Source organism: Haemorhous mexicanus, chromosome 8 (assembly GCF_027477595.1).
Source record: "Haemorhous mexicanus isolate bHaeMex1 chromosome 8, bHaeMex1.pri, whole genome shotgun sequence".
NCBI classification, from domain to species: Eukaryota; Metazoa; Chordata; class Aves; order Passeriformes; family Fringillidae; genus Haemorhous; species Haemorhous mexicanus.
Window position 1 is genome coordinate 18,111,973 of NC_082348.1, and position 13,026 is coordinate 18,124,998.

The window sequence follows — 13,026 nt, forward strand, 5'->3', positions numbered from 1 at the left end:
CTGGACATGGATCAGTATAGTCATACAGTGAGGATTTTAGGAGCTAATAAAATAAGGAATCCTACTTTGCTGACTGGAAACAAAGGAGGATTAACAGTAGGGAAGGACTACAAGTACAATATGGTAGAAATATAAAACTATGCTCAACTGGAATAGCCATCACTGCTGGCTTGCCTAGTAGCATGTGGAGAGTTCTTTGAAGTGTCATTTCCATTCAAATGCATTGGAAGCACAGGAGTAGAGTAATGTGAAGTTTAAACTATACAAATTCAACTCATTTCTGTGTGATAAGGAATAGGTAGGAGAGAAGTTGTTCACAGAAGCAGTGAAGGGTAATTAGGAGGACATACATGTCCTCAAAGTGAGCCTATTTACAGACCAGGTTGGACCAGGACCCTCAGCCATTTCTGCTAGTCCACGCCAAAAGCATTGCCAGTGTTTTTGCACATACAGTGCTTGGTAGTAGATAGATGCAATAATTTCAGTTTTACAGAGTATTGTAGGAGACTCCAGGTTCCTGAAAATGAATTATGAACTTTCATTCCTCATCAGAACACTTGTCATCCTGTTCACAGAGCAAAAATTCTGCAGATTTTAGATGCTGGTTTGAACAGGTAATATGAAAAGATAACAGTAAAATGAAATTGTTAGATTGAAGTTAGGAACCATAGAAGCAGAAGAGTTCCAAAAGTCTCTGGAAGTAAATTGAATAATTTATAAGGGTAGATAAGTTAGTCAGAGGAGCAGTGGAATAAATAATGTACATAACTTTGACTTCAAGGATGTATATATTGACATCAACACAAGTTAGAGGATTCTCTCATTTAGGCTTGCTGGCCAGGTGCTTGTAAGTATGACCAGACAGCTAGGGAAGGCCATGTCTTGAGCTTCAACCCTGTGTTCTAAGAGGGCCAGAGGCAATCTCCAGGGTGGGTATGCTCATAAGGGTATGAGCAGGCTAAACAATTCTGCGTGTTCTTAATAAGGCATTTTTCTGGTGTAAGGAAAGACATGCCCAGAAGCACACAGCTGGATAAGCACACCATGTGATCTCACGCATGACTCACACATTGGGTGCGAAGCATTGTAATGAATGAGATGACATAAGGTTGGTGATCTGTCACTAGTGGGGTTTCACAGGGCTCCATCTTAGGCCCTGTTCTCTTCAACATCTTCATGAAGGACTTGGATACAGGACTGGCAGAGATATTAAGCAAGTTCAAAGATGATACAAAACTGGGAGGACCTCTTGACTCCCTTGAAGGCAGGAAGACTCTGCAGAGATACCTAAACAAATTAGAGGACTGGACAATCACCAACTGTATTAAGTTCAGCAAGCAAAAGTGCTGGATTCTGCACCTGAGATTGGACAACCCTGGATGTACAAACAGACTGGGGAATGAGGTGCTGGGGAGCAGTGCCACAGAGAGGGACCGGGGGATCCTGGTCACTGGTGAATCATCAGTGCCCTGGCAGCCGGGAGGGTCAGGTGTGTCCTGGGGGCATCAGGCACAGCATCGCTAGCTGGGCAAGGGAGGGATTGTCCCACTCTTCTCTGCTCTGCACTGGGGCAGCCTCACTTGAACATTATGTGCAGTTTTGGTCACTGCAATATAAGAAAGATCTGATGCTGTTGGAAAGTGTCCAAAGGGGTGCAATGAAGATGGAGAAGGGCCTTGAGGAGAGCCATATGAGGCATGACTGAGGACACTTGGTTAGGCCTAGAGGAGACTGAGGGGAGACCTCATTGCAGTTAGAACTTCCTTGTGAGGGAAAGAGGAGGGGCAGCACTGATCTCTTCCCTGTTGTGACTGGTGACAGGACCTGAAGGAATGGCCTGAAGTTGTTTCAGGGGAAGTTTAAGTTGGATATTGGAAAAAGGCTCTTCACTCAGAGGGTGGTTGGGCACTGGAATAGTTGATCAGGGAAGTGGTCACAGCATCAAGTCTGAGTTCAAGAAGATTTGGACAATGCTTTTGGACAGGAGTTGGACTCAGTAATCCTTGTGGGTTCCTTTCAACTCAGCATTTTCTGTGAACCAGTGAAGTATGGCTTCCTTATTGCATGCTCATCCAACTCAGAGACAGCTGCAGCGACTGCTGATGCTCAGCGAATTAGAGATTTTGAGAGACTTTAGTGTTACAATGTTCCATCAGTTATTTCATGGTATTTCATATGAGAAATTTAATATTTAGCCAAAATATGTTCAATATGGTATAATATCTACAGAATAAGGAACACTGAAAGCATGCCAGTGAGAAAACTCCAGGAAAATTCTACTTACTGTTAATTTTGAAGTATAATAATAAATTTTAAATTAGATAATATGATAATGTGGTATTTCAATGTCCTAAATCTTTCTGCCCTTGAACAGCTTGATGACATCCGTATTAAGTCAAACTGTGTTATCATTTAACATCCAGATACTTTGGTTATGAGCACTACTTGTCACAGCTCAGCAAGACTGGTGTCCCTTACTTGCGAGATCAGATGAGATGGCATTTATTAGTTTTGAGAATTACTGAAATAAAAAAAGAATCACTAGTCAACTAAAACCAACTTTTATCTGTTTGCAATGAGTCCTTTGGCTAAATGTTAAATGGGACCAAACAAAAAAACTTCATTGGAAAGTTTGTTTGCATATTTACGATCATAAAACATGGGCAGCTTTGGTAGCAGTAGTGAGCAGTGTCTTTATGGTTGAGAAGGGCTTTTGAGGGTTGAGAGACATTTTGGGGTAGAATTGTGTAGGTGTCCTGTTTTATTCCCAGACAATATGCTGATAACAAAGAAGTAAAAAGAAATGCAGTTTGATCAAGGTTCTCAGATTTTTTTTATAATTATTTTACATAGAAGTTAAAATATGAAGAATAAGGTGTTTAGCTCTAGGTAAAAAGAAACCAATTCTTATTCATACCAAAGTCAGTTTTTGTCTTGCTTTAACCAACAGAAGGTCAGAAACAAAACAAAATAAACATAATTTTAAAAAAAGAAATCTTTATTTTTTTGGCTCATATGTAATATTGTTTGCGTTGTTTGTGATAATAACAATTTCTTGCATGCATTTCACCAACACATTACAAGTCAAAAGCATTTGTAAAAGAAAGGTTCTACATTTAATGTTAGCTTGTGTATGAAACACAAAATGTCCTGATGTCCTCGATTATACAAATGTGCCATTTTTTTCTTGGGAAATATTTTATTTGTACAATCCTAGTGAACTGTGATTCAAAAAAGAATAAGAGTAGACTATGTAAACAGACACTGCAAGATAGCAAGGATTTAATCAACTATGAGACTATCTTGGAACTTCTGATGCAAATAGTGCTAGAAATTTGCACATTCCCCTAATGCTTTCCTTGCTATGTCCTGTAACTATTTGGAAACAAGCTGGGTTCCAGATTTACACAATTTACTTCACATTGGAATATATGCAAATATATTATTAAAACAAGATAGTCTACAAATACTCACTTTTTTTCCCCATAGTGTGATGATGCCAGTTTGAAATTACTGTCGTTAGAAAATAAGCCAAGTGAATGAGGAAAGAAATATAAGAAACAGTGATCTAAACTTGAAGACACTTTTCTTATATACAGAACTGTTGCCAAATGGTATTTCTTTACATTATTTATATATTTTAACCACATTGTCAACAGGTTTAACAGTTTGCAATATGGCCTGTACAGTCTGATTCTACACGACATAGCAGCCACTTCAAATTTAAAATGCAAAACTAAAAAAGCTCATAAATAGCTGCAAACTATTGCTTAATGATTTGAAAAAATGAGGTCTGGTTGGACAACTTGATTCACTTCATCACTGACACATGGCTTCCTATAGTGGAGACTGTGGACAGTGAAGGAGCAAGGTACAGCAGCAACAGCATTGACATGCATCAGTGATACTCTCCTATCCATGACACAGAATACAACTTGTCCTGTTGAGCTCTTGCAAATTAACCATACTGTGGTACATATCTGATGCAATTCAATGCAGCAAAGCCATTTAATTCTATTTTCAAATATGCACAACAGTATACTGTTGATATTTACATGGAAAAGGGTATTTAATGGATTCACTGGATGTTGGAGATAATGAGAGAAGACAGTAACCAAAGAATAGCCCAGGAAAAAAAAAGAGCTGTCAAAATGAAAACAAAACAAAAGGACTCCCAGATATATTTTGGTGAAGCTATTTTTCCAGTGCAGAAACCGCACAATATTTTTTGAACTGTAAATATTTTAACATAAACAAGAACTTATTCATGTTTAGTCATTCACATAAAAATAAGTCATTGCAGATTCCTGTAAATTAGAGGAGACTCTCCAGGCACATTAATTTGGATGCACATAGTCTGGATGCAGCCATACAAGTAGTTAGAATACTTCAAATTTAAGAGCAACCCTGAAACATGGAAGTTCTTAAAATCTTCAGCTTTGTGCAACGTCATATTTTTATTTATGCATGATTGACAAGTGCAGCATGTCTATGCAAATCACTCCTATCTGTACATTATAGAGAATCTGAGAGTAGAACTCCTGGTCCTCATACCTCTTTCCCCAACATAAAACCTATTACAAAAATAGTCACATGTAATAGTAAACAACCTGTGAATTAAAAAATGATAAATACACTAATACAGTTTTTGTAAAAATATGACAAATGTGGCAGTTGCATTACAAACAGTGAAGAGAAATACTGTTCTACATGTTGTGGAAATAAAGTATCTTTTTGCACTCATTTCATGCTCCATCTTCTCTATGGAGCCACCTTTTCCCTTATTCTTAGCAGTGTCAGCTGTAGTGAAAACAGTAACCTCTTGTCAAGTTTTTTACCCTGATTAACAGAGTCACAGTCTGATGATGGAGGTTCACTGTTTTGTTATAGGCACTGACCTTAAGTATATATATATGCACACACGCGCGCGCACACGCACACACACACATATGTGTAAAAACTGTCAGTTTGGCATAAATCTCCTGCAGGAGTCCAGTTGATGATTCATTCTCAAAGACTGTAAACAAGTTGTCCCATTAACAAATTTCTTAGATCATTATTTTTTATTTTCCCTGATGTCTTTACCTTTGTAGTTCTTTTCTGCTTTATCTTTTTCATATTTTTCTTTGTCTGGCTTTGTTACACTGTCATAAGAGGGTGGGGAAGTTGTAGAAGAGCTCTCATCTGTTTTTTCTGGGGTGGAGTTTCCTTTTAGTTTATCAATAATTATCTCTTTTATAATGTGTCCATCTCCTTCTTTGTTTTTATTTCTATTATATATACTAGACACCTGTTTAACTTTTACCCGTAAGAGGTGACGTCTGTAAGCACGCTGAATGATGACAGCAGACACCTCCTCCTGCTTTCGTTTCAGTGTGGTTGTGATTGGTTCATAGGAGACTTTAGAAGGATTGGCTGCCATAAACCGATCTTCCATCTGTATTCTGAGGGCGTCCATCTCCCCACTTTCTCCCAAAACACGCTTTGTGAAAGCAAACAAGATGTCAAGGCAGTGAATTCTGTCACCGCTCACCATGGGCAGATCCATTGCAATAAGCTGGACTTTGTTGGGTTTTGCTATGAGAAGAGGTGGATCTAATGAAGCTGCAAAATCTGATAATTTGCTATATTCTATGAATTGTGTTGCATCAGGATCAAACTTCTCCCAGACTTCATAGAACATCTCAAAGTCATCCTCACTCAAGGGTTCGGCGCTTTCTTCAGTAGCAACACTGAAGTTCTCCAAAATCACAGCAATGTACATGTTCACCACTACCAGAAAGGATATGATAATGTAGCTGACAAAGAAGAAAATCCCAACAGAAGGGTTGCCACAGTCACCTTTCACAGAGCTCCCCGGGTGATCTTTATGGGGGTCACAGTCTGGCTCCCCACTGTTGAGAATCGGGGCGAGCAAACCGTCCCAGCCGGCGGACGTGGTGATCTGGAACAGGCAGATCATGCTGTTGCCAAACGTTTCAAAGTTGAACATGTCGTCAATCCCAACTTCCCTCTTGACATAGGCAAAGTTGGACATGCCAAAGATGGCATAGATGAACATGACCAGGAAGAGCAGCAGCCCAATGTTGAACAAAGCAGGAAGAGACATCATCAAAGCAAAGAGCAGAGTGCGGATTCCCTTAGCGCCTTTAATGAGGCGCAGGATTCGACCGATTCTGGCAAGTCGGATGACTCTGAATAGTGTGGGAGATACAAAGTACTTCTCAATCATCTCAGCCAAAAACATACCTAGGAAAAAGAAGTGAAAAATTAAAATAAATTTTTAAATGAATTAATTACCTATAGAAGGATTGAGTTATTGCCATCTCTAATATAATCAGTGTAGGGATTCTATGCTATAGGAAAAAATTACACAAGTTACTACCTTTTATTGAAAGCTGTTAATAAGGTGAAAGCATTTCTTGTTATGATGAAATACTATCCTAGAGAAGGTAAACAAGTAAAATAAAGGCTGATTATAGCAAGTAGGTAGTCCTTGTCTAAGCTTTCAGTAGTTCTTAAAATGATTGGGAAAGTGATGCTTATGTCTTAGATACAGCTAATTCTTGAAGCTGAGCCTATAAGCACTTTCTTTATGAAGGATGATAGCGGCCTAATTTCTGCAAGTCAGAGATTTCTTTAACAGATCTACGTTTTATCAGCACAGTCTTTCTCAGTGTGTCACTCATTTGCACCTTGGACAGTAACTAGATTTTAACTGACGAATCTTAGTTAGCAAAAGTAAAAAAAATCTCACCCATTTCACATAATTTTCAGTTTTAGTATTGAAAGTAAATCTGTAGTTAGTTTGCATATACCACTAAACATTCCTCTTTATATTTGTACACATTAATCTTATGTGCCAAATAGTTCCATTATGTCTTTTGATATGGAAAATGACAGTGAATCTAATGGGAGAGATAAAAATCTTATATGCAACATTACATATATTGGATGCTAGATAATATGAAGATCTGAATCAACATGTAAGTCATAGGAAAAAAGGAATTCTACAATCAGTATAAACATACTTGAAACAAATGTTTCCTATTTCTTCTAGTAGTTCTTTCTTGAAAATGAGTTGCTCTTACCTACTATGGAGAGAATCACAACCACAAAATCAAAAATATTCCAGCCTATAGTGAAGTAGTAATGGCGAAGTGAAATCAATTTCAGGACAAATTCTCCAGTGAAAAGGACAATGAACACCAGGTTAATCCGGGATAAAATTGTTTCCATTTCTTTACTCTGATCATCTGTTTCTACCATCATTGTGACCATGTTAAGGCAGATGAGTATCATGATGCTGATGTCAAATACTTGTTTGGTTACAAAATCAAAGATCATGCCTTGGAATTTGTTCTGCAAACACAAAGATGGAATACAGTTTATACAGTGAGAATAATTTTCTTTTAAAGTGCCAAATGAGAAAACAACTCCCTTCAAGATTTAGGAGTGCAAAGCAAGACTCATTCACAATAGAGGCAATAAGCCCAACACATGCTGGTTTATATCTCATCTTGCTAGAGTGAATCAAGAAGTTCACCACTGTTGGCTGAAGAGGCAAGAAGGGAAAGGCTGCAATAATAAGAGTAATAACAATGGCAGTTAATATTATTGGGGTAAATGGGTGGTGTAAATTGATAGCCAGCAAGAGTACCAGCCGAATAAAAGCTAATTTTCTTATCTTTATTCTCAGATGGTTTTAGAATTATAACCTTCTTTCTTCCTTAAACTAATTGTGCTTGGTGAGATCATTGGGCTGCTGAAGACACATGTCTCAAACACACCACGACTGTAATATCCTAGTTTTTCTTTAGTACTTAGCTCAATGTTTTTTGCCATATGTCTCTCCTTAGAAAGTCTATTTTTTACCACTTGGTGCATAAGGTGCAACAAGTATTTTATTTTTTTAAACAGTGTAGGAGTTCAGTAACTAACAAGAGTAGTGTCTTATCTTAGAGACATATTTATCCTAGTCTATGCTTTACTCCCTAGGACATTCTTTTATTCGGTAAGATTTTCTGCATCTGTCCTTCCCAATAGGTTACCAGAGCCCCTTTCTGTCTTCAGCAGCAAGGGCCAGTGCATCCCCATTTCCTAAAAATTCTCTGTGAGGAGAAAAAACAGAAAATGAAGTTTATCCCTGGTAACAAGAACCAATAAATGATCCAAACAATTGTGGTTTTCCAGGACTTAGGCAGGGAATTTTGAAATTTATCATTATTAATTTTAACATTATTAAATAATTTTGTTCATACTTCAGTGTGTATGTTTTTAAACAAATTATTAATGATCTAATCTGATGAATTCAAAAAGGGACAATTTGTACCTTTACAAGAAAATAAATGGAAAAAATATTTTTTTTCCAGATCTATAACCTTATCTTGTAGACAAGACTATATTTCCAATATTAGGGGTGTAAAAATCAAATCAATCATACCACTGGCCTCGGTATAGGTTTCTGTGGCTTTTTGGATCCCAATTTTTTCATTGCATTGTAATATTTCTTCTGTTCCTCTGTCATAAATATATCCTGACCTCCAAAGTAAAGAAACAATATCAAAATTAATTAGTATTATGTCCACACATAAAACATTTATTTATGGTATGTCTCCCAGTAATATAATAATAAAATTATATTTAATTTATATAAAAAGGAAGAGGTTTTTTCAGGTGTTTATAGGGTGGGTGCCCATATACATTCCTAACATGCAGGAAAAACCCATTACTGGTGCCTTGTCAGCTTGGCAGGTGAGTTTTTCCAATGTCTTCATGCTCACTTTTGCTGAAATGGCTGAAAGCATTCTTGCTATACTGATGCTGTTCAAAACCTTGGTGATTAGGATATTTTTAGTTAATAGGAGTGTGACTACTGCCTTACATGGCCTATCTTCTGTATAGATTTTTAGGATTACAGCTAGACAAGTCTAAAAGAGGCATAACTTTGAGGCAGAAGTTGTGTTAGGAGAGTGTATTAATATCTAATCCGTGGGTTTTAACAGCAAAAAAAAACCCCACATTTGACACAAAATTAAGAAAAGTAATTAATGTCATGCCATAGCAAATTAAAACACTACTGGTAGGAGCCTTGACAAACTCAAATCAGCCTTTATTTGCAGATGCAAATGCTGCCAGTCAGATGTGCAACTGACTGACTTCCAGTATGGGTGAATTGTGCTCATTGATGGATCTGCACTGAGTCAGATGGAAGCACAATGTCAATGTCACCTAAATTGGCTACCACAGCCTGAAGCATCACAAAATTCATAGTAACTCCAGACATGTTTAGGAAGCTAAAGAATATTTGCACAAGGAAAAATTTCTGTAGTTCACAGTTTTCTTTTACCAGAGATTCTGTCTGGTATTGCTGTTTTTTAATTGGTGATTGGAAAAAACCAAATCATATGAAACTGCTTTTTCGCAGCATACAAAAATTTAGAATAACCCTGGCATTTGAAAACTAAAAACTGTGAGGCTTCAAAATATTTTAAATGTGATTATTTGTATTTTTATATTTTAAAGTTCTTTAAAACTGAACTGTATGCACTATCAATACAACTATTTTAAACATACAAGTATGTCAAAAGTATACAGAAAGAAACCACCATTCCCTGTATATCTTTGCTTTACTACTGATAAAAAATTATAGACTGTGTTTGTGTCTAATGAATTAATCTCATTCCCATGGAAGTGTCAGGAAAAAAAGCCCTTATGTACACATTTTTACTTATATCTACAAGCCTATTCATACGAGGTCTATTTGACTTACTCTTAGCTTATCGTTTAATCAGTTTGCAGATCCGTTATTCACTGTATCAACACAATGCCGAATTGTGTCTTCATTAAGCATCAAGAGTTTGTAAGAATAATTATAATGAATATACCTTAATTTATCTTAATACTTTAGAGTAAATTGAAAAAGAAATTATTTCATGCCAGATAATATTGCATCTAATCAAATTAATAATTCACATTCACTTTTCACATCTTCATTTTAACTGTATACACAATTTTCAAATTATTGTGAACCAACTTTTCACTTCTCCAAATGCTAAAAATGCAAAGTTCAGAATCACATCCACAGATTTTAGTACAGATAATTATTTATTATTTTTTAAGAGACACTTTATTTAAAGTATTGAAATTACTTTTGATTTTATTAGCCTTAGAGAAATAACTTTTAAATTCTTTATAGCTAGTAATTCATACCAATATAGAAAGATTTTAAATACTTATCTTCTTTTTTTGTTGGTTGAAGTTGTCTATAATAACACCAATGAAAAGGTTCAAGGTAAAAAACGATCCAAATATGATAAAGATGACAAAATAGAGATACATATACAAGTTGTCCTCATACTTAGGTTGATCTTTTACCTACAAAATATAAAAAAATTATTACCCATGAGAATATTAGATATAAAAAACAATAAGTATAGTTTAGAATTAGTTATATGCCATCTCAGACAGAAAAGCTATGAACAGCACTAATTTATTAAAAAGATCCAACTTGTGCATTCCAATCAATATTTGGAGAACTGGAAACTGACAGAGTTAGTGCTCATATGAAATTTTTAAGTAAATGTGCCCACAGATATGTTTGTGTATGTACATACATAAAAAGTCCCTCATATAGAAGACAGAAGAAATGTGGGATGTAGAACAGTAATTAATACTTAAAATTTTATTAGCAGAAATCTAAATATTTTATATTGTATTCAGTATATTATCATGCAACAGAAACAATAAGTTTTACTATCGCCTAAATCTCCCTGGAACTCTTTTGGTCTTGCATGAGCGTTCGTACATCCAGCTAGGAACAGCTGCTTTTAACAAATATTTAGTGAATATATGTTTTGTGAAATCCATTAAATTGAGGAAGTTTTGAAGGAAGGTTTTGTTATTGTCTCAGTTTTTCTGGATGCCACATCCCAGCATCTGCACCTCTGTAGCACAGCAAGCTTGAGTGTAGAAATGCTAAAGATAATGAAACAGGGCATTTTACTCTGGATATCATTAACATGACCGTTTGTGTAAGTTAAACAGGGTATTAGTTTTGTAGTCAAAATAAAATTCTAATCCCCAGAAAGCTTAACAGGTGATCCAGCCTTAAAATCTAATTGCACTAAAATATCTAGGTAGCATAGGTACTCAACCTAAGGAAACAACAGAATGCACAGTTCCAAATTATAAAACCTGATTAATGTATTCCATATTTAACAAATTCATAATAGAATCTTAAATTAATTCATACTTATGATTACCAAAATAATTTGTCAAAACCCTCTTCTTTGTTTTATTACACTAATTTTATCCTTCAAAAAAAAAGCCACTTAAGTTAATTTAGCTTTTTTGCCTAAACAGAAGGAAGTGGGATTCTTTCCAGTAAAAATTCTGAGATTCAAAAAAATATGTATTGATGTTGATTATAATTCTTTGTTGTGTGTGTAGCTGTTTAAACTTTATACTCTTTACCAGAAAATAATCAACAGATGACCTTTGAAAGATTTACACTTACGTCTCGTGAATCAACAGCAGCATACATAATATCCATCCATCCTTTGAAAGTAGCCTAGAAATAAAACAAAATTGTTTATCTTCCCCATAAAAAATTGTAATACATACAATAACTAAGTGATTTATTTATCTGGACCTCCACTTTTAATAAAATCACTTCTAAATTTTTGAACCATACTTGTCACTTTTCTTTTTAGTTATTCAAATAATATTTAAAACCACCTCTGAAGATCTCTACAAGTTGACAGTATGTTTGGAGCTGTAGATGTTTACTTTGCAGATGAAGAATGATAGATTTAGACAGACATTAATGCTGACGATATGTGGGTAGGATCTACTAGAATCACTCATGACCACAGCCATTTTCTTAAGTTTACAACATGAATTGATGGAATCAGTAATAGAACTTGTGGACAGAAACCAACATCCATCTGAATGGTTTTTTTTCTGTGTCTAAACTGACCTGTTATTTTTAGAAATGTTTTAAACCCAAATAGCTAAAAGGAATAGACTGTTCAAAGTAAAAATTCACGTTGCTTCCTGAGAGATTTGTTTTACAGAAGACCAAAAAGTGAACTGTGAAAGAGATTTAATTGATATCTTTAAAAATTTGGCAGAGCTCCTCTAGGGACTTTTTTTCAAGTAAAGAGTAAAAAGATCTGCCATCATTACTCTAAGAAGTTTATTTTAATGCATGCAGGATGCCCATTTTCTCAGGAACACCAAAGCTGGTGTGACATGCTAGATAAAAGTGTGAGTGTACAACCATTAGCCAGGGTTTCCAAGCTTATTCACAATGAAGGAAAAAGAGCTAAAACGCCTGTGAAATTAACAAAGACCATCACTCCTGAGGAGGTTCAGGAGAGGAACCATTCCAAGGACTATATTTCTATCTGTGCTTGCCAGAAGTGGCTTTGGAACTTTGGTACAGCTGCCAGTTTCCACAGCAGAAAACTTGCACCCTGGAAGCGTTGGTATCCTCCTGAATCTTGCAGTGCAATGCCAGTTACTAAGAAGGTATGCTTCAAGCCAGGCTTCACACATCTTTCTGGCTCAGTTGGCAATGCCAGCCATTTGGTGCACTTTGCATCGTAATACTAGGAAAGGTTCAGAGTTAGATAAGAGCAATAAATACAGAAGAGTGAAGGAATAATGTTAATGGAGGCAATCAAATGAAGATGTGACACAAAACATGCTCAAAGATACCTTAATCTCTGTGGGGAAAGTAAAGGTTAGAAGGAATATTTGAAAAGGAAAATTATGAAAAATCAGAACAAAAAGAAAAATTAAAAAAAAAGAGAGAGCGAGAAGAAGAATGAAAGCTTCACAGTAGTGAAGTAGTTATTGAAGACCTAGACTGTCTGGATGTGTGACACAGATGACATTTATACACAGCTTCAAGAGAAGCAGTTTTCCTTACACATCTTCAGAGGCAATGGTAGCAATGAGATCTGAAGCCAAAGAATCAGTCATCATTCAGTACTACTACTCAGCACATAAGAGTTACAT

At 35.9% G+C, this 13,026-nt stretch overlaps 1 protein-coding gene across 13 annotated transcripts in view; it reads right to left on the reverse strand.

Moving 5' to 3' along the window:
- Window positions 1-3,016: 3,016 nt before the first annotated feature.
- LOC132330534 (sodium channel protein type 2 subunit alpha-like) overlaps window positions 3,017-13,026 on the reverse strand; it is a 52,866-nt gene continuing 42,856 nt past the window's right edge. For all 13 annotated transcript variants that reach the window (XM_059852981.1, XM_059852977.1, XM_059852979.1 and 10 more), the window contains 5 exons: window positions 11,519-11,572; window positions 10,240-10,377; window positions 8,444-8,548; window positions 7,092-7,362; window positions 3,017-6,249 (listed from right to left, as the gene is read on the reverse strand). In XM_059852981.1, coding sequence (XP_059708964.1) covers window positions 5,057-6,249; window positions 7,092-7,362; window positions 8,444-8,548; window positions 10,240-10,377; window positions 11,519-11,572 — 1,761 coding nt within the window. In that variant the 3' untranslated portion in view covers window positions 3,017-5,056. The remainder of the gene's footprint in view (window positions 6,250-7,091; window positions 7,363-8,443; window positions 8,549-10,239; window positions 10,378-11,518; window positions 11,573-13,026) is intronic.